At 45.3% G+C, this 26039-nt stretch overlaps 1 protein-coding gene across 10 annotated transcripts; it reads left to right on the forward strand.

Annotated features, from left to right (window-relative positions):
- Positions 1–213: 213 nt before the first annotated feature.
- On the forward strand, positions 214–22806 carry LOC114433497 (uncharacterized). 10 transcript variants are annotated; one of them, XM_028402099.1, is made up of 12 exons: positions 214–235; positions 12089–12254; positions 12344–12371; positions 16278–17172; positions 17688–17747; positions 19220–19325; positions 20578–20664; positions 20771–20818; positions 21219–21269; positions 21813–21863; positions 21982–22014; positions 22532–22806. In XM_028402099.1, exons 4-12 carry the CDS (start codon positions 17062–17064, stop codon positions 22642–22644), a joined length of 660 nt encoding a protein of 219 aa, XP_028257900.1. In that variant the 5' UTR covers positions 214–235; positions 12089–12254; positions 12344–12371; positions 16278–17061; the 3' UTR covers positions 22645–22806. The 10 variants fall into 10 exon arrangements, with proteins under 10 accessions (XP_028257900.1, XP_028257899.1, XP_028257902.1 ...); XM_028402098.1 differs by lacking the exon at positions 214–235 and adding an exon at positions 239–377; XM_028402096.1 differs by lacking the exon at positions 214–235 and adding an exon at positions 9005–11916.
- Positions 22807–26039: the final 3233 nt, after the last annotated feature.

The following is a 26039-nucleotide window of genomic DNA, read 5'->3' on the forward strand; positions in this document are numbered from 1 at the left end:
CGTTATTATTAATAACTGCTCCTGGGTCGTACACACTGTGGAGAGTTATGGTAGCAGGATGAGTTGTCTCATGCCTGAGACGGTTGTTTGGGTTCCTAGCGGCACATGGCCACTAGAGGGCAGCCTATCAACAGGGAGACAGCAGCTGTCCTTCCCTCTCTTGTCTCTTTGGCACTCAGGGCCACCCCCCCCCCCCCCGGTTGCCTCACTTCCTCTTCTGCTGTCACCAGTGCAGGTAGGCTGATTGTGGTCACTGGCTGTGTTTTTGTGATTTGTTGTGTTTGGTTGGTTGGTGGGTCGCTGCTAAGTATCGAGCTCCTGCGTGGTAACTCCACTCATAGGTCCACTGTACAAGAGTAGTAGTGCCAGCCTCACTGGTATGTAGCCTATATTAGCATGTAGCCTATGTTAGCATGTAGCCTATGTTTGTATGTAGTCTATGTTAGCATGTAGCCTATGTTTGTATGTAGTCTATGTTAGCATGTAGCCTATGGTTGTTTGTAGCCTATGGTTGTTTGTAGCCTATGTTAGTATGTAGGCTATGTTAGCATGTAGCCTATGTTTGTATGTAGTCTATGTTAGCATGTAGCCTATGTTTGTATGTAGTCTATGTTAGCATGTAGCCTATGGTTGTTTGTAGCCTATGGTTGTTTGTAGCCTATGTTAGTATGTAGCCTATGTTAGCATGTAGCCTATGTTTGTATGTAGTCTATGTTAGCATGTAGCCTATGTTTGTATGTAGTCTATGTTAGCATGTAGCCTATGGTTGTTTGTAGCCTATGTTAGCATGTAGCCTATGGTTGTATGTAGCCTATGTTAGCATGTAGCCTATGGTTGTATGTAGCCTATGTTAGCATGTAGCCTATGGTTGTATATAGCCCATGTGTGAACTTTTTTTAAATTAACTGTGGAGACACAACAGTGACGGAGACAATGGTTCTGTAAGACTCACATGTTCTTCTCGCACTGTATGGCTGACGTCTGGTTAATTTGGGTTTTCTTCCCTCTTTGGGATTTGTGTGTTTTTGCTTGTTTTGTTGAAATGTTGTCATTGTTATCATAGTTTATTTGTGTAGTCGAAGGTCCCTTTGATGTTACTGCATGACAGTTGGTTCAGTTTATGTAGTTGTAGCTGTCAATGAATGTAGTTTATTTAAATTAGGGCCCGAGCCTGAAACGTGCAAGAGCCCTATTGAAATGCAAGGAATGATTCTTTATTACACACTCTGCCTGTGGCGCCACCACAAAGTTGACCCTTCGCCAACGCACAGTAAATGGATGTTTTTGTGGCTGTACCTCCCTCATACTTCATCCTATGTGGACGAAACTTTACAGTCATGCTGAACATCTGACTCTGCACATATTGATATGCTGAGATGCTACAGTCACTGCGCCACCTACTGGCCGGAGGACCTGTCTTTTGTATATGTGTATTTTGGTGCACTCTTCTGCCCTGCAGACCACAGCCTTTGCCAATAACGGGGAAGAGAGGATGCGGGGCGATAGGGGAGGCGGCAGCTGCAAGTCCTGCGAACCACAAGGCGTGCGAGGGCCCGTCCTTGCCACTTGCAGCTTTAATTTTTCTTGGAATTTACTATTTTTTTTATTTTTTCAGTTGCTTGTGGGATTTTGATGGTTTCTTTGGGGAGGCGATTGATTCATTTGTTTTGTGGTGGTGTGGTCTGGGCGGGGGTGGGCCCCCTTCACATCTGTGTGTGTTTTTGCTAAGTTGGGTTAATTTTCACTACAGTGGGTGTGTTTTCCCTTGTGTCTGGGGTGATGTGATCGTGTCGGGATTATCCCTCCCACCTCTGCCCTGCCTGGGAAAGCTCATAACAGAATAGACTAGTACTTCTCTGTTTGTTCATATTTATACCGGCAAACTAGCCAACTTAGCATTCAGATGGCGTTATTATGGAGGTGACGGAGAGGAGGATGCTGAGGAAACTCCTCAGTATTCGTAACAACACGTCTCACCCCCTGCACGACACACTGCTGTCCTACAGGAGCACATTCAGTGGTAGACTGAGACTACAAGGAGCAGCACAGAACGCCACAGGAGGTCCTTCCTGCCAGAGGCCATCAGACTGTATAACTCCTCCCCTTTCTGTAGGAGAGGAGCTAATGATCATGTCAGGCATCACTGTCATTCCCTCCACTGGTCTCTATCTGTATCCATGTATCATATATTGTGCTCATACTGTGTACTGTACTCTGATTGGATTATAGTTACACTTATACTCTGATACTCTGTTCTTAACTGCATTTAATGTAACTTGATACCTCTGGCACAAGTCTTATCTTATCTTATCTTATCTTATCTTATCATGGCTGCAGTCCCATCAGATCCCACTGTATACTCATGGTCAGGCAGGAAGTGAGGGGGGGGTCAGGGTCATGTGACCAGCTGAACGTGAGGACAAAGTGGTGGGAGCAGCTCTGTAGGGTCTACTTAGCAGCTCAGACTCAACAGAGAAGCTGCAGATTGAGGTCAGTGTGTCGCACGTTTCCTTTGACTTCAGGTGTAGGAGCTGGTTACCGTGGAAACAAGTGGGCTTCATGGGGCTGCACCCACTCAGATGTGTCTTATCTTCTGCACATGAACCTCCATCCAGTTAGTTCACTGGGCCTCCTTTCCTAGTGTGTGCTGTCCAAACCCAAATGATCTGATGGTCCGAGCGGGCGGGATGGTTCTTAGTGATGCAGACAGAATCACTGATACATGGCTGCAGAAAAGTGAGCCAATCAGCTGATGAGAAGACCCACAACAGGTCCTCTGTTCAAACTGCAGAATATCCGTCTCTGATCACATAAACATGCTGTTTTAGGAGGGACACCACAGTCTGTCCTCTGATCTGTCCTCCGATCTGTCCCCAATAGGACACACAGTCAGTCACACACACTGTGACACATTAAGACACACAGTGACACAGTAAGACACACAGAGTCAGTCACAGACACAGTAAGACACAGTAAGACACACAGTCGGTCACACACACTGTGACACAGTAATGCAAGCTTTATTTATATAGCACCATTCATACACAAGGCAATTCAGAGTGCTTTACATAAGATTAAATCACAGAATAAAAACATTTTAAAACATTAAATTAAGAAGGAAATTAAAATCATAAAAAGAATAAAATCATAAAAACATCAAATAAAATCAGGATGATTAAATGAGAAGAGTGCAGTCAAGTAATTAGGAGAACGCTGCAGTAAACAAATGAGTTTTCAGGCCTGACTTAAATGAAGTGACTGTCTGTCAGACCTCAGGTGTTCAGGAAGGCTGTTCCACAGGTGAGGGGCAGAGTAACTGAATCCTGCTTCACTCTGTCTGGTTCTGACCCTGGGTCCACACAGTAGGCCTGTCCCTGATGATCTCAGGGGTCTGAATGGTTCATAGGGAACCAATAAGTCCAGGATGTATTTTGGTCCAAGACCATTCAGTGCTTTGTAGACCAGGAGTAAAGTTTTGAAATGGATCCTCTGACTCACAGGAAGCCAGTGCAGTGATTTGAGGACCGGTGTGATGTGGTCCATTTTCCTGGTGTTACTCAGAACTCTAGCAGCAGCATTTTGGACCAGCTGCAGCTGCCTGACTGATTTTTTGCTAAGACCTGTGAGGACACCGTTACAATAATCTAGCCTACTGAAAATAAATGCATGAATAAGTTTCTCTGTGTCTTGTTTGGACAGAAAGCCCTTGATCCTAGCAATGTTTTTCAGGTGGTAATAGGCAGACTTAGTAATGGCTTTTACATGGGTGTTAAAATTCAGGTCTGAGTCGAATATTACACCAAGATTTCTGGCTTGGTTTGTGACCTTCAGTGACATGGAGTCAAGGTAAGCACTGATCTTAGCTCTTTCATTTTTGGGGCCAAAAACAATCATCTCTGTTTTGTCAGCATTGAGCTGGAGAAAGTTCTGGCTCATCCACTCATTGATTTGTTGAGTACACTTACTTAGTGAGTGTAAGGGACTGTAGTCATGTGATGACACTGATATATAAAGCTGTGTGTCGTCTGCATAGGTGTGGTAGGAGATGTTCTATGATCTGAGCTAAGGGCAGCATGTAGATGTTGAACAGAAGTGGTCCAAGAATGGACCCTTGAGGAACCCCGCATGTGATTTTAGTTCGGTCAGACTCATAGTTACCAGTTGACACAAAGTAGTCCCTATCATGTAAGTAAGATTTGAACCAGTTTAACACAGTGCCAGTAAATCCCACCCACTGCTCCAGCCTGTCGAGCAGCATGCTGTGATCGACTGATCGAATGCAGCACTAAGGTCCAGCAGTACTAAGACGGAGACTTTGGATGCATTATTATTCTGGTGTATGTCATTTAAGACCTTAATAAGTGCAGTCTCAGTGCTGTGGTGCGCTCGAAATCCAGACTGAAATTCATTAAAAAGATTGTTTTGCACCAAAAATGCATGAATTTGTTGAAAAACAGCCTTTTCAATGACCTTTCCCAGAAAAGGAAGGTTAGATATTGGCCTGTAGTTATTTATTGCTGAAGCATCCAGATTTGATTTTTTGAGCAGAGGTTTGATTACTGCAGTTTTCAGGGCCTGGGGAAACTGCCCTGACTGAAGAGAGCTGTTAACTATCTGCAACACATCTGACGATATGCAGTGGAAAACGTTTTTAAGAAAATGTGTAGGCAGATTGTCAAGAGAGCATGTTGTGGGTTTTAACTGTTTAACAGTTTCTGTCAGTGCTGTATTATCTAGAAGGTTCAAATGTGCCAGCTTAACTGCTGGATGAGAAGGCACAAGTTACATTATGGTTTTGCCAGAGCTAGAGCTACAGACTGTTTGTCTTATTTTTAACACTTTATCTGTGAAAAAAGATGCAAAGTCATTGCATGACTTTTTAGACAGCAGTTCAGGTGGGACTGAGACTCCTGGGTTTGTCAGTCTGTCTATAACAGAGAATAATGTGCGAGCATTGTTGCTGTTCCTGTCGATGATCTCTGAAAAATAGGATTGTCTTGCATTTTTCAGTTCCTGGTTATAGTTCTGTAGGCTCTCTTTGTAAATGTTATAATGAACCTGGAGTTTAGTTTTTCTCCATCTGCATTCTGCCTGTCTGCAGACTCTTTTTTGAGCTTTAACCAGTGTGGCATTTCTCCAAGGTGACTTTTTCTTTCCTGACAGAACTTTGGTTCTGATTGGGGCAATTGAATCAATAACAGTCATAACTTTGGAACTGAAACTGTTTTCAAGGTCGTCAACTGGAGCTGTGGGCAGGGTTGGTGATGGTACAAAAGCCTGTGTGAACAGTGCACAGGTGTTATCATTAATGTGACGCTTTCTGATCACCTTTCCTTCTACCTCCTCCTTTCTTGTGCAATCTTGCTTCACTCATGAAGCCAAAGTTAGGAGGAGTAGACTCAATAAGAACTGCTGCACTATTGTCTTGCCCCAACCAAGTTTCAGTTAAAAACATAAAATCCAGATGGTGCTTTTGAATAAAATCATTAATTAAGAATGATTTGCCTGCCAAAGACCTAACATTTAAGAGAGCTAAATTTAATGTATTAAAACCTGTGTCCTGTCTATGTTCAGGGACAGACTGTGGTTGACATTGAATAGATTTTAAATTTGATAGTACATTTCTTGGATGATGGAGCTTTCTTTTCCTTTTTCTTATCAAAACATGAATTAATGAATCTGCGCTGTGGGAGAGTGCTCTCTCCCTGGGCCTCAGGTTGGTAGTGGGATTATTATGGGTACAAGTCCTCAAACAGCAGAGGCCCTGGGTGTCCTAGTCCCTGATTGCAGCCTTGGTGTAGTTAAAGGCCTTAGAGGCCAGTGCTCTGGGTGGTGGCCGGGGAGGCTTAGATGGTGTGCTTAGGGGAGTGGAAGAGGGAGGGGTGGGTTGGGTTGACCTGAGCTGCATAATCTGGGGGGAGGACGGAGGGGAGATACTGCATCTTGGAGGCCTTGAGGGAGGTGTCTGGGGGGATGCTGGTGGATGTTTCAGTGTTGAGGATAGGACCCTTGATCTGGCTAGATTGGGGGTGAGGGGGACCATTTTGATCCCAGACTTCACCAAACTCTCCATGTGACTTGGAAACCCAAGAGGTGAAGCAGGGGGGGAGATGGATATCGAGGAGTTGGAAGAGGATGCAGCTGACGGGGTGCAGGGCTGTAGTGGAGGAGGTGAGGTGGGGAGTGGTGGTGAAGCGGTCCTGCTGTTGTCCCCATGCAGCTGGTGTTCAATTCAATTCAATTCAGTTTTATTTATATAGCGCATATTACAATCTGACATTGTCTCAAAGCGCTTCACAGGAACCCCCCTAAGAGCACTGTGGCAAGGAAACACTCCCTTTAAGAGGAAGAAACCTTGAGCAGGACCCGTCAACTTAAGGGGGAACCAGTCCTGCTGCTAGTCAGAGAGGATGAGGGAGAGAGAGAGAGAGAGAGAGGATGAGGGAGAGAGAGAGAGAGAGAGAGAGGATGAAGGAGAGAGAGAGAGAGAGAGAGAGGAGCAAACATGATACAACGTAGAGCAAGAGAGACTTCACGGGCTGGACTGCAGGTCATCATCCAGGTCTTGAGACCAGTGTGAGCCAGACTAAGGAGAGAAAAGGAGAGGTTAGAGGGTGAGAGGGAAACTGCTCAGTGGATCATGTTTGTGCCCCCGACAACGTAGGCCTAGAGCAGCATAGCTGTGCTACACACTAGGTCTAAGGCTAACTGTACGCCTTACTAAACAGAAAAGTTTTAAGTCTAGTCTTAAAGGTGGAGGCAGTGTCTGCCTCTCGGACCCAGATTGGTAACTGGTTCCATAATAGCGGTGCCTGATAGCTGAAAGCTCGTCCTCCCATTCTACTTCTATGAATCCTAGGAACGACAAGTAAACCTGCACTCAGAGATCTGAGTGTCTTATTAGGAACATATGGTACAATCAGGTCCTGCAGATACAATGGAGCAAGTCCATGAAGAGCCTTGTAGGTTAGAAGAAGGATCTTGAAGTGTATTCTTGAGTCCACTGGGAGCCAGTGAAGAGACGCTAGAACAGGAGAGATGTGATCCCTTTGGCTGCTTCCTGTCAGAACTCTAGCTGCTGCGTTCTGGATCAGCTGCAGACTGTTGATGGAGTAATGTGGACATCCTGACAATAAAGAGTTGCAGTAGTCCAGTCTTGAAGTGACAAAAGCATGGATGAGCTTTTCAGCATCACTCTGAGAGAGGATGCTCCTGATCTTAGTAATATTACGCAGGTGAAAGAAAGCGGTCTTGGAGACCTGCTTAATATGAGAGACAAACGACATGTCTTGATCAAAGATAACTCCAAGGTTCCTCACAGTCGTACTGGAGGCCAGAGTAATTCCATCCAGGGAGAAAGTATTATCTGATAAACTAGTTCTGAGATGTTTCGGTCCAAAAACAATGACCTCAGTCTTGTCCGAGTTTAATAGTAAAAAGTTGGAGGTCATCCAGTCCTTTATGTCCTTTAGACACGCCTGTAGTCTGACTAGCGGCTCCGTTTCTTCAGGCTTCATGGATAAATACAGCTGGGTATCATCAGCATAACAATGAAAGTTTATGCCGTGCTTCTGGATGATGTTTCCTAGAGGGAGCATGTAGAGGGTGAACAGGATCAGTCCGAGCACAGAACCCTGTTACACATCGTTAGCATGAACAAAGTGAAATCTGTCAGATAAATATGATTTAAACCAGCGCAGTGCTGTTCCTGTAATCCTGATCTCGTGTTCTAATCTGTGTAGCAGGATGCGATGATCTACGGTGTCGAAGGCAGCACTGAGATCCAGTAGAACGAGTACAGAGACGAGTCCCCGGTCCGATGCCATGAGGAGGTCATTGGTGACTTTAAGCAGTGCTGTTTCTGTGCCGTGATGGGCTCTGAAACCAGACTGGAAAGCATCGAGCAGACTGTTCCTATGCAGGTGGTCGTTTAGCTGACTTACAACAGCTCTTTCGAGTAGTTTGGAGATAAAGGTGAGGTTGGAGATCGGTCTGTAGTTTCCTAGGACGTCCGGGTCCAGTGAAGGTTTTTTAAGTGGAATGATCAGGAATGATCACAGCAGTTTTAAAAGCCTGTGGTACATATCCTGTTTCCAGAGGCAAGTTGATCTGTCCTAATATAGAGTCTCCGATCAGAGGAATAGCATCTTTGAGGAGCCGTGAAGGGATCGGATCCAGAAGACAGGTAGTAGGTTTAGACTTGCAGATGCTGGTGGTCAGCTCAGGGAGGCCGATGGGCACGAAGCAGTCCAGAGTTAGATCAGGATCCGTTTCCAGAAGTGGCGGTGTATCCTCAGCGGTCACAGAGAGATTGTGGTTGATTTGTCCTCTAATAGTGGTGATTTTATCGGTGAAGAAGCTCATGAAGTCTTCACTACTAAGAGCTGCAGGAATGCGAGGCTCCACAGAGCTGTGGCTCTTTGTCAGCCTGGCCACGGCGTTAAAGAGAAAGCGCGGGTTGTTCTTGTTTTCTTCTATTAGTGATGAATAGTAGGCTGTCCTAGCTTTACGAAGGGCCTTCTTATACGTCAGCAGACTGTCTCTCCAGATCCTCCAGGAGTCATCTGATTTAGAGGACTGCCACATCCTCTCCATCCTACGTGTAATCCGTTTCAGTGATCGGATATTTGAGTTGTACCACGGAGCTAGCCTCTTCTGGTTTGTAGTTTTCTTCTTCAGTGGAGCAATCCTGTTTAAGACTGAGTGTAATGTGTCTGCAGTGTTGTTGACAAAGCGGTCCAGCTCTGCAGGAGTAATATTTAAGTTGGTACCCCCATCAGTACTTGGGACTGTGGGGAGTACTGGTAGGATTGCTGTCCTAAACTGCTTTGCGGCGTCTTCAGACAGACATCTGCTGTAGTAGACCTTTTCCTTAGGTGCTGGTAGGTCTGAAAGAGAGAAGTCAAAAGTTATTAATGAGTGATCTGAAAGAACAGGATTTTGAGACCACACTAGCAGGTTCTCAGCTTCCAGGCCGTAGGTGAGAACCAGGTCGAGGGTGTGACTGTGGCAGTGTGTGGGTTCATTTACTAACTGAGAGAACCCAACTGAATCCAAGAGTGAGCTGAAGGCAATCTTCAGACTGTCGGAGTTGACGTCCATATGAATGTTCACTTTGCAGTGGAGCCTTAGGCTGGGCCCAGGGGGGGGTCGGAGGCGTTTCGGTGTCTCAGTAAGACACACAGTCAGTCACACACACACAGTGACACAGTACGACACACACTGTGACACAGTAAGACACACAGTAAGACACACACTGTCAGTCACACACACAGTAAGACACACACAGTGACACAGTAAGACACACACGTTGAGTGAACTCAGCTGTCTGCAAATATCTGCTGATTCAGGTTTTCCATCAATGGTCTATAGGTGTCAGGTGCTTACAGAGGAGGAGCAGGCGTATCAGCTGTCTGTGTGTGTGTGTGTGTGCACCTGGCTGGTTGCTGAGGAGGCGTGCAGAAAGGAGACACAGGTGGTTTATTGCAGCACCTGTCCACAGACTGTCATCCTCCATGTCGTCCTTCACAGCAGCAGAGTCTGTGCTGTCTGATGGGAACCGTTTGTCAAAGCACCTCTGTGATTAACTGGACTGTGCCAACAACACAAGGCCGCGCGGGGCAGAGGAGGAAGAGGAGGGCCAGCGGATCTCTGCTGGATTCCTGAGAACATGCTGACCTGTTTTCTGGAGACATAATTTGCCTGAACATGTGAACGGGGGACGACGGGGACAGCCAGCGTGCGGCCGCGGTGTGGCTCCGGTGCAGAAGAATGTGCTCTTTGTGGAGGTGGAGGTGCTCCGGGCGCATCAGACTCTCATTAGAGGGTGGCGTGACACGAGGACCTCCAGCATGGACGCAGCCTGATTCAGACGCTGTCAAAACAGCACATGTCCACGGAGGACAGGAACAGTAACAATGCCACGCCGTGCACGCCCCATTTAACAATCAGTGCTCCACCAGTAAACAACATGTCTGTGTCAGCCTCATTTTTTCACATCGCTCATTCAGCTGGTCCACACGGCACCCTCACAACAAACACACACATTTGAGATGTGTGATCATGTGATCAGTTTATTGAACATCAGCAGCAACACTAAACAGGCGTCCGTACATTTAGACCAAAAACTGGAAACACATTTATTATCACACATGATGATGTCAGTAAGGTCAGTTGTGTAGCTGCTCTGACTGAGTGTGTGTCCACAGACAGGAGCTGGCTGCGAATCCATCTGAACAAACAGGTGTGTGCACACATCGAGGAAAAAAGGGGAGAGACTTTTTTCCTGCTGTCTGTGGACACGTGAAGTCCTGAGCTGCTCAGATAACTGTCGCCTGATGTTCTCAGTGCTGCAGCGTGACCTGCCGTCCTCCTGCCAGTCCACAGTCACCCCGCTGTTCAATTACTCAGACATGCAGCCACCTGACAGTCCCAGTCGCTTGTCCTGCTCCAGTCACGGAAACAATGGTCAAGCCGATAAAGTGTGTGTTTGTCACGTCTGACCGATCTCTGTCCGCCTGCCAGACACAGGAGGACAGCACTGTGTGTTCCAGGTGTGATGCTGTGTTAGATGTATACATGTGTGTTCAGGCACACTAACAGAACCAGGCCCGTGTCAGTGGCTCGCTGATGGATTCCCTGTTTGTCTTTGGTCGGAGCCTTTGTAGCAGTTGGAAACCTTGATGACCTCATGTCTGTGTTCTTTGGCCTGGATCTTGCCCTGTGTCTGTGGTACTTGCTGTGAAGCACTTCAGGACAAACTGAAACCCAAAAATTAAAGGATGATAATTCATCCTGACCGGCTTGCTCAGTTTTCCTTTGTGATCGTCCTCATTAGGAGGCGCGGCACACGCAGCAGGACACTACTGCCCAAAGATGACTACTCTGTAGAAGAAAACGTCAGACAGGAGGCCGTTCAGTGGCAGGTTCCTGATTGTGGTCATTGTCATCAGAGCAGATTCAGGGGCTCTGCGTGGTCGGGAAACTTTGAATGAATGACAAGTTGAACCATGTCTTCACCTCCCTAGCTAGATGTCTTCCATAAACAGAAACCAGACCCGTCTGCTTCCGTCAGCACAGTTAGCTGTTTTGAGCTGCATGTGCTTCATCTTCAGGAGGATGCTGCCTCCTTCTCCTGCTGTAGTCTGGCTGTTATTCATGACCTAATGAGGGTTAAGTGGGTGCTCATTGGTTCCATGTGAAGGGTTTCTGACCCTGCTGTAGCACACAGTGAGGACGTCCTGTCAGATGCAGCTGAGGGTCGCATCAAGCTGAAATGCAGGAATCCTGCAGCCTTATTACTCAACACTTAATCTGTGCAGTCACGAGCCTGCTGGCACCAGGTGAGCCCCAAAGCCACTGATCCTGATCCATTAGTGTCTATGACTGAGACACTAATACCTGTCCCAAACCACAATCCTGTTCTTGGACCACCTTATCATTTACTCTTCAGCTCAGTGTTTCACTGCGGCTGTTTTTGTCTGGATGGAAAGTTCCAGGTCTTCACTGAGGATTTAACCTGCTCACACAGCCTTTTCCATGACATGACATGACTGCTCCCAGAGCAGCAGGAGAAACCTGCTGCTCTGGGAGCCAAGGCCCTCATGGACTGAGATCTGGGAGATCTGGAGGCCAAGATCAGAGAACACCATGTCCATCAAAGGGTGAACATGGTCTGCAGCGAGGCTAAGCTAAACCTGGAGTTAGGCTTCTCAGTTCAGGACATTCTCAGTGTTGGAGCACAAGATTAAATGTGAAAAGCCTGAACTCAGAAGGAACACTGCTAATCCGCCTGAACAAAACAAACAATGTACAACACAGAGCCGGGCATGAGCTTCATTAACCAGGTGACACCACGATGCAGCTGAAGGCCGAAAGCTCTGGGACACCAGGAGACGAAGAAAACAAAACCGTGACGTAAGAAGCTGCTGCTTAAAGAACAGAGAGCAAACAGAGAGCCACAGCGGCCCGCAGCGGGCACTGACACACAGCACACCTTCATAATAACTGCTATCGCTTGGGTTATTGATCATTTCTAAGATAAAAATATCAAAGTGAGTCTTCACTTCCTGTCCTTTGACTTCTTCAGATGCAGACCATGAGGAGAAGTTCCACCCAAAGGTGCAGTCTGTGATGGGGCTAAGAGAGGAAGATGATGATGGTGGTGGTGATGATGATGATGGTGATGACAGTTCTGTCAGTGTAATGATGTCATGCTTCCTTAAAAACACAGTGTGTTCTGTTCTCACTCCCAGGTAATCTGTGTTGTGGATTAAACGCAGCATTACGTAAAGCTTGTTGTTGTTTTGGTGCGACTACTACTTCTCCCGGTTTCTGTTCACAGCGTAATGTTCCTGAGTGGGAGGGACGAGGTGAGCTGATAAGCAGATTTGCAGTAGTAGCTGGTTGCAGCGGGTGGAGGCAGTGTGTAAAGATAGCAGACAGCTTTAGTGCAGCTGAGAGAGAGTTTTCCAAAAGACAGGTTGGCCCAAACCTCTAAGAACCGCCCAGCATGTTATAATACCCAGCATAAAAAAACTGTTGTATGCTGGGTATTATGGTAATAACTCTCACACACACACACACGGCCGTAAACTGATTAAATCAGTGGGAACATGTTGCTTTTCTATCCTTAATTACTCACAATTCTGTTAATGTGACCAAAGTGTGTGAGCTGCCAAGAAAGATTAGATCTGTGTGTGTGTCTGTGTGTGTCTGTGTGTGTGTAGCTGGTGAAATGATGTGATGAAAATGAAACTGTGACAGTAGCAGGAACACTATGTCCTCCTGAGCCGCCAGTCAGCAGGTCTGAAGGAACCGGATAGTATATGTGGTGGACCCCCATGGACGACCCCCATGGACTCTTAGTCTTTAAACTTTATCATAGCTAGGCTGCTACAGGCCTACGCTGCAGGGACAAACACCCACAAGCTGCCATGTTTGTCCTGGACGTTCTCCTGACTCTGGGTGTCCTCCACTTTGCTCGGCCTCTGTGTGTGTGTGTCTTTGTGTGTCTTTGTGTGTCTCTGTGTGTGTGTGTGTGTGTGTGTGTGTGTCTCTGTGTGTCGCTGTGTGTGTGTCTCTGTGTCTTTGTGTGTCTCTGTGTGTGTGTCTGTGTCTTTGTGTGTCTCTGTGTGTGTCTCTGTGTCTGTGTGTCTCTGTGTGTCTCTGTGCGTGTCTGTGTGTGTGTGTGTCTTTGTGTGTGTCTTTGTGTGTGTCTCTGTGTGTGTGTCTGTGTGTGTGTCTTTGTGTGTCTCTGTATGTGTCTCTGTGTCTGTGTGAGTGTTTGTCTCTGTATCTTTGTGTGTGTCTTTGTGAGTGTTTGTCTCTGTGTCTTTGTGTGTGTCTGTGTGTGTGTCTGTGTCTTTGTGTGTGACTGTCTGTGTATGTGTGTCTCTGTGTGTGTCTCTGTGTCTTTGTGTGTGTCTGTGTCTGTGTGTCTGTGTGTGTGTGTGTGTGTGTGTGTCTGTGTGTGTGTGTTGGTTTTTGTGTATTAAACGGACAATTGGTATGAATACACCCCGACACTAGGCAGACATTTTGAATTAGTCAGACAGGGCCAGTGTCCGCCTAATTCTAACAGCGTAGATGTGTTTCTATTGGCTTAGAAAGCCCATATACTAATTTTCAGCAAAAGTCCTTCTATTACACATTTTCATGATTTTGTGTATAATCTGTGTATCAACATAGCGCCCCTGCCGGTGGGTCCGGGTAGTACACCACCTAATTAATTATTCACACAAGTGTATATTTCGCAGGTTTTGATTGGCTGATGGATACACAGTCCCCCTAATTCATACAGTCACCCTAATTCAAGGAATACCAGAGGGTCAATAGGCAATAGGCAAGGCAAGGTTTATTTATATAGCACCATTCATACAAAAGGCAATTCAGAGTGCTTTACAGAAGACATTAAGATCACAGAATAAAAAATAACATTTTAAAACAAACAACTTAGAAATTAAAATCATAAAGATTAAGTGGGAAAGATTAAATGAGAAAAGTTCAGTTAGGAACCATGAATACAATGAAATTGAAGAGAATGCTGCAGTAAACAGGCCTGATTTAAATAAAGTGACTGTTTGAGCAGACCTCAGGTATTCAGGAAGATTGTTCCACAGGTGAGGGGCAGAATAACTGAACCCTGCTTCACTTAGTTTGGTCCTGACCCTGGGTACACATAGTAGAATAGAATAGAATAGAATAGAATAGAATAGATTTTCTCCTCAGGGAAATTTGGTTACCAGCAGCAATACAACACCGACAGAGCAAGAGTTAAGTAGAATAGAATAGAACATAGTACAGTAAAAAATAAAAGATAAGAGGAATTCTGTACCAACATTGCACAGCAGCATAGATGGTACAGATGGATTATTGCACATGTAAATTATTGCAGGTGTGTTGTATCAGCGGGCTGTGCTCCTCCCTCCTTCTCCCCCTCCTGCCAAAAGCAGAGTTGTAGAGTTGATGGATCAGGGGACAAAGGAGTCTCTGAGTCTGTTGGTCCTGCTCTTGGGGAGGAGCAGCCTGTGACTGTTCAGGCTCCTCTGAGCTCTGATGACAGTGTGCAGAGGATGACTGGCATCGTCCACAATAGCCAGGAGTTTTCTTAGTGTTCTCCTCTCTGCCACTGTCACCAGGGAGTCCAGCTTCATGCCGACCACAGAGCCGGCCTGATCAGTTTGTCCAGCCTGTTAGTACACCTTTTGTTTATGTTACCCCCCAGCAGACAACAGCATAAAAAAGTGTACTGGCCACCACAGACTGGTAGCACATCCAAAGGAGTTTCCTGCAGATGTTGAAGGCTCCCAGTCTTCAGGAAGTACAGACGGCTCTGGCCCTTCTTGTACAGGTGATCTGTACAGCATGTCCAGTCCAGCTTGTTGTCCAGCCACAACCCGAGGTACTTGTAGCTGCCTACAATCTCCACCTCGTCGTTCCTGATAGTCATTGGACGTGGCTGTGGGCTGGACTTCCTGAAGTCAATGACCAGCTCCTTAGTCTTTGAGGTGTTAAGCTGGAGATGGTTCACCTGACTCCAGGTGACAAAGTCGCTGACTACACTTCTGTACTCATCCTCTCCATCATCCCTGATACAGCCCACGATGGCTGTGTCTTCTGCAAACTTCTGGATGTGACACAGTTCTGAGTTGTAGCAGAAGTCTGAGGTGTAAAGGGTGAAGAGGAGGGGGGCCAGCACCGTCCCCTGGGGAGCTCCAGTGCTGCTGATGACAGTGTCTGATGTGGTGTCCTTTAGCCTGACGTACTGCGGTCTCTCCGTGAGGTAGTCAGCAATCCAGGACACCAAGTAGTGGTCCACAGACATCTCCCTCAGTTTGTCCAGTAGCAGCAGGGGCTGGATGGTGTTGAAGGCACTTGAGAAGTCCAAGAAAAGAATCCTCACTGTGCCCCTCCCTTTGTCCAGATGTGCTTGAACACGGTGTAGGAGGTAGAGAATGGCGTCCTCCACACCCACACCTGCCCAGTAGGCAAACTGTAGCGGGTCCTGAGCCTGATGCACTTGGGGCTTGAGGAGGTCGAGGATGAGCCGCTCCATTGTCTTCATCAGCTGTGATGTGAGTGCCACCGGTCTGTAGTCGTTCAGCTCCTGAGGGCAGTTTCTCTTTGGGACTGGAACAACACAGGATGTTTTCCACAGGGTAGGCACTCTCCCCAGCTGCAGACTGAGGTTGAAGACAGTAGGCCTGTCCCTGATGATCTCAGGGGTCTGGATGCTTCATAGGGAACCAACAAATCCACAATGTATTTTGGTCCAAGACCATTTAGTGCTTTGTAAGCCAAGAGTAAATTTTAAAATGTATCCTTTGACTCACAGGAAGCCAGTGCAGTGATCTGAGTACAGGTGTGATGTGGTCCAGTTTCCTGGTGTTAGTCAGAACTCAGGCAGCAGCGTTTTGGACCAGCTGTAGCTGCCTGATTGATTTTTTGTTAAGACCTGTGGAATGCCATTATAATAATCCTACTGAAAATGAATGCGTGAATATGTTTTTCTGTGTCTTGTTTGGACAGAAAGCCTTTGATCCTAACAATGTTTTTCAGGTGGTAATAGGCCAACATAGTAATAGCTTTTATATGGTTGTTAAAATTCAGGTCTGATCTAAGAGCTTTCATTTTTGGGGCCAAAAACAAGCACTTCTGTCTAATCTGCATTGAGCTGGAGAAAGTTCTGGCTCATCCACTCATTGATTTGTTGAGTACACTTACTTAATAACAATAAAAAGGGTTATATCTGTCCGGGCGCGGGTGGCCGGCTTTAGGACCCGGGGGAAACCTTTGCGACACACACACACACATGGAGTCAGCAGCCCCCCCCCCCCTCCCTGCTCTGAGGAACGTCTCTGCCCTCTCGTCACGTGGACTCGTTTCACCTGGCATGGCGAGGATCACGCAGGTAAGGCTTTTAACTCCAGACACACAGCTACACTAGTTCAACAAGCTAGTCTTGCCAGGTTTGTTTTTTGCATCGCTAGCTAGTTAAACCTAACGTGCTTATTGGACCAGGTTCAGCTAAATGGAAACTTTAACCATAACTTTAAGTCAGTTAATAACACGCGGCCACCGAAACACTTTTTTCACCGGAACAACTCGGTTGAAACGGGATGTTGTTGTGCCGACGCTCCAGCATGTCTGCCGTGTCTTTTCTTGCTCCATGTGAGCAGCTAAGTAAAGAGATCCGCTCCTGATGCATCTACAGCTGATGTTATTCTTTTAAACGCAGCATTAAAGCGTCTTCTAAGCAAAGAGACGGGCCGCGGAGTGAAAGCGATGAAAAGTACACTCGTAGTGCATCAGCACGAGTTTCACTACTCGGCTTCTTTGCACTTCATTATTGATCCGCGTTATAAACATCTTACATGTGGGAATAAAGCAGCGCGCATGAGAAATGATCCAGGCCGCGTGGATGCATGAAATAATTTGACTGAATTGTTGTAGTGACTAGTCATTTTATTTGAAGGCTGAAAAAATCTGGACAAGGCGTAATGTCTGTCATTCTCTCAGTATACAATTGTTTTGTTATTGCACATCAAAAAGTATCTTTGAATGTTCAACTTTGATTGTTTAGTGATTAACTTTGTCCATTTCTGTCCCCAGAACAGTCCACAGGAGACTGATCCTGTCCCACCTGCCTCTCCTGCCAGCAGCATTCATGAGGTGAATAATTGATAATTTATTAAAGTCCTGTTTTAAAATCTTCTATATTTCTCTGTAACACTGTATGCTGCTGTCATACTGTGTATTGTGGGGGGTGGGCAGTGTTCTGACCTCCACCATGAGGCTAGACCAGTTTGAGCATCATGTCCTCCTAGTTACTGCTGCTGTCATACTGTGTATTGTGGGGGATGGGCGGTGTTCTGACCTCCACCATAAGGCTAGAAAGGCTAGACCAGTTTGTGTACCATGTCCTCCTAGTTACTGCTGCTGTCATACTGTGTATTGTGGGGTGGGCAGTATTGTGCAGCTTAATGACAAAATCAGCTCAATCAACTCTATGTTTTTAATGGTCAGTGTTTATGCTGAAATGAATTCTCACTCTTGAGGAAAATATAACGTGTATTGACATTTTGTCAGTATATAATTGTTTGTTTATCACACAACACAAATAACTACAGTTTGAATGTTCAACTTCAGATGTTTAGTGCTTATTGCTTGTCCATTTCTGTCCCCAGAACAGTCCACAGGAGACTGATCCTGTCCCGCCTGCCTCTCCTGCCAGCAGCATTCATGAGGTGAATAATTGATAATTTATTAAAGTCCTGTTTAAAAATCTTTGATATTTCTTTAACATTATATGCATGTATCCTAATCACATGTCTGTTTACAATCTTAAAATATCATGTATGTTGTCATTCTCTCAGTATACAATTGTTTTGTTATTGCACATCATGAGCTTCTACACTTTGAATGTTCAACTTTGATTGTTTAGTGATTAACTTTGTCCATTTCTGTCCCTAGAACAGTCCACAGGAGACTGATCCTGTCCCACCTGCCTCTCCTACCAGCAGCATTCATGAGGTGAATAATTGATAATTTATTAAAGTCCTGTTTTAAAAGTCTTCTATATTTCTCTGTAACACTGTATGCTGCTGTCATACTGTGTATTGTGGGGGATGGGCGGTGTTCTGACCTCCACCATGAGGCTAGACCAGTTTGAGCATCGTGTCCTCCTAGTTACTGCTGCTGTCATACTGTGTATTGTGGGGGATGGGCGGTGTTCTGACCTCCACCATGAGGCTAGACCAGTTTGTGTACCATGTCCTCCTAGTTACTGCTGCTGTCATACTGTGTATTGTGTGGGGTGGGCAGTATTGTGCAGCTTAATGACAAAATCAGCTCAATCAACTCTATGTTTTTAATGGTCAGTGTTTATGCTGAAATGAATTCTCACTCTTGAGGAAAATATAACGTGTATTGACATTTTGTCAGTATATAATTGTTTATTGCACAACACAAATAACTACAGTTTGAATGTTCCACTTCAGATGTTTAGTGCTTATTGCTTGTCCATTTCTGTCCCCAGAACAGTCCACAGGAGACTGATCCTGTCCCGCCTGCCTCTCCTGCCAGCAGCATTCATGAGGTAAATAATTTAAAAATTCAATATTTCTCTGTAACATTTTGTATACACATCCTAAACACATCCATCCATCCATTCAAAATTAGCATCTCAGACTTAAAATCCTTGGGTGATCTGCTTTATGTGAACTATATGTGTATGCTTACATTTGATAGATATTGGCGAACATAACCCAATTATGATTCAGAAAACATGTTTCGAAGGCTTTTAAAGTCAAACTGTCAGTTAGAGCAGTCTTTATCTTTAGGGAATGTACCCTGAATGTGTACATAAGTTATAGCACAACGCATTAATGATATATTTAGTGGCTTAAGTCGTGACTATATAAAAAATACTTGATTGCTTGAAATATTTGAGTACCTAAAATTTCTACTTAACCTTTGAACCTTCTGTTCAGAATTTCTTTGGGTGAGGATGGAAAAGTTCACATGTTTTGTTTGTTCGTTTACAAATAATAGCAAAATATATACATTTTCTTTTATATTTCCACAATTTACATTCTGTTAATGTTCTCCATCACACAAAAAGCAGTGTTTTTTGAATTGCAAGTGTTTTCATCAAATCAGATGAAGTGTAATTTTGATATTCATCATGATATTCTCATAACTATGTTTTTTCCAACAGATCTGTGAACATGATTTGGTCTCCTCAGTTGTACCAAGCTTCGACAAATGTGCCAGGTGTGGTGGACCTTATGCTGCGATCAAGTGGACTGGTATTAGATGTAAACGTGAGTAGTTTTGTTGAATAAATGATGCATTCATGCATGATGTACCAATATTAATTCATAATTATTACAGTATTTTTTTATTCAGTCTGCATAATATATCACATTTAGTGTTTGTTGACAAAGGTTTTCGGTTCACCAATTTCCACTAATTCAGTTACATAGACATAAAAGTACATTGAACATTTTCCATTCAAAGCAGTTTTCTACAAATCATATATTTACACACTCAGCTAAAGCAGCTATGTGTAAGACTAGGGTACCAAAGGTAGCATCTGAAGACTTAGGAAAGACACCATCACCCCAAGTCTATGGAGAACTTTGTAAAGCAGCCCTTGCAAAAATCATACTCTTCAACCGAAGACGTGGAGGAGAAGTTGCAAAAATGAGACTCAAAGGCTTCCTCGAAAGGGACACAACTGCCTTGCATAAGGATGTTGCCAGCGGCCTTACAAAATTCGAACAAAAACTTTGTAACCACTTCAGTTGCGTGGAAATTAGGGGTAAAAGAGGGCGCAAAGTTGCTGTGCTGCTGTCACCAGACATGGTTGATGCCTTAACACATCTTATCAGCAAAAGAACAGAGTGTGGAGTCCCAGAAGAGAATGAATTCCTGTTTGCAAGACCCCATTGTTTGTCTTCTTATAGAGGACAGGACTGTTTGAGGATTTATGCAAATGAGTGTGGCGCTCAGAACCCTGAACTCCTCAGGTCAAGTCACTTGTGCAAGCATGTTGCAACTTTGTCACAAATCCTGAACCTCAAAAATCATGAGTTGGATCAAGTTGCAGACTTCTTAGGACATGACGTTCGTGTCCACAGAGAATATTACAGGCTTCCAGAGGCTACAACGCAGCTGGCCAAAATATCAAAATTACTTCTTGCCTTGGAGAAAGGGTCCCTGACAAATCTTCAAGGCAAATCACTTGAAGAGATTGACATTGAAGGTATTGCTATTAAAAGTTGTTTTCAGCTGTGTAGATCTGTGTAGATCATAAAGTTTGGTTTACAAGAATTGCTAACAGATATTTTTACTGTAGCAAAAATATGACCTAACCTCTAGAATGTTATGCTTTCCACACAGCCTGCCTGCCATTTGTCCCTCACACAACCCCACTTAAAAAACATCTGTCCCTTTTACCTCAACAAGCTAATCTTCATTGTAATATTATTCATAATGTTTTATCGCTGTAACTCAATGTTTGCTGTTTAATTCTCTCATGTTTTATTATTTATTTTCTTCATTTTTTGTCAGATGACATGAACCTGAGTGATTCTGAGCAAAGCGAAGACAGTGAGTTTGATGAACAGCAGCCCCTCATACATTCACATACAAGTGTTGGTAAGTGTGCCTAGAAATATTTTTAACTAGAAATATTAATAACTGAATTGGCACAAACCTGCTTATATTACATGAACTTTATTGAGCCGCACTATTAATTCTACAGGAATGAAAAGAGCCAGCCAATATGAGCAGGAATGTCCAGGAACCTCAGGTGATATGACTAAGCATCCTCGTTGATGTTTGATTCATTACATGTAGTAATGTTAGATGGATGTTTGTTAGATGGATACAGCAGTGCAGGAGTCATCACAGGGCATGCCATAGGAGCTACAGCTGCTCTTGTCTGTATGTCTCCATTTCCAGTACTTCAGTTCAGTCATTAGTCATTTTATCATGACATGGCAGGGAGACTTGAATATAAATTATTTTTAATGGATGCATTCCTTTTAGCTATGCAAGTTCAAGTGGTCTGCTATTGTACATGCTAACTGGCATGGCATGGCTTATTGGGATATACCTGAATCATAATCAATCATAGTCATTATTGTTGTCCTGTACCTGTAATGACAGGTCAAATCATCACATGAACATTCAACTACTTTATTCTGTAGGGATGAAGAGAGACAGGCAGCCTGTTGAGGAACCTCCAGGCACCTCAGATGGTATGACCACTACTTCAATCCACCAGCCTCCTTGATGTTTGATTCATTACACGTAGACAAGGCAATGCTGCTCGCTATTTTAATGTTAGTCAGGCAGGGTTTGTTAGATGGATACAGCAGTGCAGGAGTCATCACAGGGCATGCCATAGGAGCTACAGCTGCTCTTGTCTGTATGTCTGTTTGTCTCCATTTCCAGTACTTCAGTTCAGTTATTAGTCATTTTGTCATGACATAGCAAGGAGAGTTGAATTTAAACTACTTTTGTTAATAGATGCATTCCTTTTAGCCATGCAAGTTCAAGTGGTCTGCCATTGTACATGCTAACTCACTGGTATGGCTTATTGGGATATACCTGTAACATAACAAGCACTATTGTGGCGCACAGTTGCACGGCCAGGAAGCTATATTCCAAACGTAATCTCGCCCGCACTTTTTGTGCAAGTGACAATATAGTTCCATTCCTGTACCTGTAGTGACAGGTTGAAGTGTCTGTTGTGAAATACACAAATCATCACATGAACATTCAACTACTCTATTCTGTAGGGATGAAGAGAGACAAGCAGCCTGCTGAGGAACCTCCAAGCACCTCAGATGGTATGACCACTACCTCAGTCCACCAGCATCCTTGATGTTTGATTCATTACATGTAGGCTAAGCAATATTACTGTTTGCTATTATATCCATATACCTAATCTTTTTTTTCACTATACAGATATTGACTCTGCCATTGAAAGCACATCTACTGGTAAGACAACATGTTTTTTCTGAAGCAAAACACTTTAAATGGGTTTTAATACTAGTCTACAAACTGTGAAGATAAAATCAGTGATGTTTGTCATTGCACAGCATATCGTCACCCTATTAAATGAATGGCCTAGGTAATGTTTTGACCAAAATGAATATTTGGCCTAAATATCATATGCTCTGCTTTTGGTGAAGTTATGTGTTGTCTGAAAAACTTGGAAAAAAGGACTCAGGCCATTATTCTAATAGTGTGAGGATATGCAAGCCCTGGTAGGTGAGGCTCAGCTTCCTGCTTCTCCATGTCCTCAGTTCACAAAATACATTCTGAGTAGTGTTGTGGAGTGTTGAGGTGCTGTTCAAGCGTGCAGTGGAACGCAGTGACTTCCTCTGTGGTGTCCTGTCATGGACACGATGCTCATGAAGACACATGAAGTGATATGTTAACCAGTTCCAGGGGTTGTTTTTGTTGGGATTGTTGTGTGAATACCATTTGACAATCTGTTTTTCCTCTCTTGTAGTGAGTCTGGATGCCAAGGGAAATAATGCAAGGAGATCTGTTTTAAGTACACTTTCCTGTTGGGATGAAGAGGCCCAGGTAGCCTGTTGGCACGTCAGATGGTATGACCCCTAACTCAATCCACCAGCTTCCTCGAGGTTGGAGCAGTGAATGGTGTGAAAGATTTGGTTCTATAATGTTGCAGCACTTTTTTAGTTTTTTGTTAAATGTTTTAAAATGTACAAGCCAAGATGTTTTATGATTGTTTTTGCTGCAATAAATGTGGCTTGCAGTGCATTGACTGGTGTTTGTCTCGTAGCATCACAAAAACATTCTCTGTAATCATGAAAGAGGTATTAACTATATAAAATATGTAATATATATGTGAGCTATATTGCCAGTTAAAATGTGTCCTCACAAATCAGGTATGTCTTCACAATGCATAGTCTGGCGTATTGTGTGTTGTGTAAAACAAATTGTCCACATATAGTAGGTGTGTCCTTTCAATGGACAATGCCTTCACGTTTGTGTTTGTGTTTAGCCATGTTCCATTAATGGTATTTGACCCTTTAATACACCTCAGTGACATTTTTGTGTGTGTGTATAGCTACTGTCTGCACAAATTGAGTTAGTCCTCCTAATTTCTCTTTGTGTCATGGGCGGGGCTAATTACCTCATTATCTCCTGTCCGCCTAACTAACCATGTTGTCAGGTTGTTATATCTTGGGTTGTGTGCTGTGTATTTAAGATTTAAAGTGACATTTGTGTTCTATGGCTCAAAACAGATTTTTTGACATACCCCATATCATCGTAAAGCAAGTGGAAAGGGGTGTCCGCCTAATGTAGCAAAAAACGCGTTTGGCCAGCAGTGTCCGTCTAGTTCACATAGACCCGTATGTGTGTCCGTGTGTGTGTCTGTGTGTGTGTGTCTCTGTGTATCTGTGTGTGTGTGTCTGTGTGTGTGTCTGTGTGTGTGTGTCTCTGTGTATCTGTGTGTGTGTGTGTCTCTGTGTGTGTGTCTGTGTGTGTGTCTGTGTGTGTCTGTGTTGTGTCTGTGTGTGTCTGTGTGTCTGTGTGTCTGTGTGTGTCTGTGTGTGTCTGTGTGTGTTGTGTGTGTCTGTGTGTGTCTGTGTGTGTGTCTGTGTGTGTCTGTGTGTCTCTGTGTGTGTCTGTGTGTGTCTGTGTGTGTGTGTGTCTGTGTGTGTGTCTGTGTGTGTGTCTGTGTGTGTCTGTGTTTGTGTCTGTGTGTGTGTCTCTGTGTGTGTGTCTGTGTTTGTGTGTCTGTGTGTGTGTCTGTGTGTGTGTGTGTGTGCGTGTCTCTGTGTGTGTGTCTGTGTGTGTGTGTGTGTGTCTCTGTGTCTGTGTGTGTCTCTGTGTGTGTCTCTGTGTGTGTGTCTGTGTGTGTCTCTGTGTGTGTCTGTGTCTCTGTGTGTGTCTTTGTGTGTCTGTGTGTGTCTTTGTGTGTGTCTCTGTGTGTGTCTCTGTGTGTGTGTGTCTCTGTGTGTGTGTGTCTTTGTGTGTCTCTGTATGTGTCTCTGTGTCTTTGTGTGTGTCTTTGTGTGTGACTGTCTGTGTATGTGTGTCTCTGTGTGTGTCTCTGTGTGTGTCTCTGTGTCTTTGTGCGTGTCTGTGTGTGTCTCTGTGTGTGTGTGTCTTTGTGTGTGGCTGTGTGTGTCTCTGTGTGTGTGTGTCTGTGTGTGTGTCTGTGTGTGTCTCTGTGTATCTGCGTGTGTGTGTCTGTGTGTGTCTCTGTGTGTGTGTGTCTCTGTGTGTGTGTCTCTGTGTGTGTCTGTGTGTGTGTCTGTGTGTGTCTCTGTGTGTCTCTGTGTTTGTGTCTGTGTGTGTGTCTGTGTGTGTGTCTCTGTGTGTCTGTGTGTCTGTGTGTGTGTCTGTGTGTGTGTCTCTGTGTGTCTGTGTGTGTCTGTGTGTCTCTGTGTGTCTGTGTGTCTCTGTGTGTGTCTGTGTGTGTGTCTGTGTGTGTCTGTGTGTCTGTCTTTGTGTGTGTCTGTGTGTGTCTCTGTGTGTGTGTGTCTCTGTGTGTGTGTCTCTGTGTGTGTCTCTGTGTGTGTGTGTCTCTGTGTGTGTCTGTGTGTGTGTCTGTGTGTGTCTGTGTGTGTCTGTGTGTGTGTCTGTGTGTGTGTCTCTGTGTGTCTGTGTGTGTCTGTGTGTCTCTGTGTGTCTGTGTGTCTCTGTGTGTGTGTCTGTGTGTGTCTGTGTGTGTCTGTGTGTCTGTGTGTGTGTCTGTGTGTGTGTCTGTGTGTGTGTCTCTGTGTCTCTGTGTGTGTCTGTGTGTCTGTGTGTGTGTCTCTGTGTGTGTGTGTGTCTGTGTGTGTCTGTGTGTGTGTCTCTGTGTCTTGGTCCCTCATGGAGGTGTCTGCTCTGCTGGCAGCTCTCCATTGTTTATGAGATGGTGACACAGATTCCAGCACACAGTGTTCTGGGTGGAGTGGAACCCCCGTCCTCTGTGTGGGTGGAGCGCAGACCCAGACAAACCCAGCCTTTGTTCTGGCATGCAGAGCACGCATGGAGGATTACCGGAACCAAACACCTTGTTGTTGCTCAGAGCTGAGCTGCTGTTGTGAGCTCCGAGCTTCAGGAAGCTGCAGGGGTTAGGATCCCAGCAGCAGCATCACATCTTCACTGCCTTAGAGGGACACGTGTGTTTAATCTGCATGGAAGGACTTCTTCCACTGAATTTATGGGAACAGAACACTTCGCTCAGATGTTTGTGACGAGCTGATCCTGAGCTAAAAACACCAAGTACTTATTGATAATGTACCAATTGATCAGCTCATCCAGTCCTGTCGGGAACCCTGCTGAGGTTCAGCTGGGGTTTATCAGTCACGTGGAACAGTTTGTTTTTTACATTGGAGGCTCAGTGGCGGTCCGGGCCCGAGGCCTCCTGACAGCAGCAAGGTGACGGTGTAGACCCTGGACAGAAATCAGTTCATGTCGCTGTGAGTCCTGTGAAGCTCCAGCTGTGTGTAAGAGACTGAGCACAGGCGAGCCGTGTGGGCCTGTGTTCAGCTCTGCAGGTCTTAAAGGGGCCCTGCTGCTACTGGTCTTCATTAATGGTTCTTTATCAGGCTCAGATCCCCACCGCACCATGTGGACAGAACCACGTGGAGACGGGCGGAAGGAGACGGGCGGAAGGAGAGACAGGTGGAAGGAGACGGGTGGAAGGAGAGACAGGCAGAAGGAGACGGGCGGAAGGAGAGACGGGCGGAAGGAGAGACGGGCGGAAGGAGAGACGGGTGGAAGGAGAGACGGGTGGAAGGAGAGACGGGCGGAAGGAGAGACGGGTGGAAGGAGAGACGGGTGACGGGTGGAAGGAGAGACGGAGAGACGGGTGGAAGGAGAGACGGGTGGAAGGAGAGACGGGCGGAAGGAGAGACGGGTGGAAGGAGAGACGGGTGGAAGGAGAGACAGGTGGAGGGAGAGTCGGGTGGAAGGAGAGACGGGCGGAAGGAGAGACGGGTGGAGGGAGAGACGGGTGGAGGGAGAGACGGGTGGAGGGAGAGACGGGTGGA

This window comes from Parambassis ranga, chromosome 3, assembly GCF_900634625.1.
Source record: "Parambassis ranga chromosome 3, fParRan2.1, whole genome shotgun sequence".
Lineage (NCBI taxonomy): Eukaryota > Metazoa > Chordata > Actinopteri > Ambassidae > Parambassis > Parambassis ranga.

Excerpts from the sequence above, each read along its gene's own strand:
- LOC114433497 (XM_028402092.1), top strand. The coding sequence starts at position 19,567 with ATGTGTAAGACTAGGGTACCAAAGGTAGCATCTGAAGACTTAGGAAAG. Across the intron at positions 20,819-21,218 it reads GGAATGTCCAGGAACCTCAG|GGATGAAGAGAGACAGGCAG; the intron begins GTGATATGACTA and ends TTTATTCTGTAG. Across the intron at positions 21,270-21,812 it reads ACCTCCAGGCACCTCAGATG|GGATGAAGAGAGACAAGCAG; the intron begins GTATGACCACTA and ends TCTATTCTGTAG.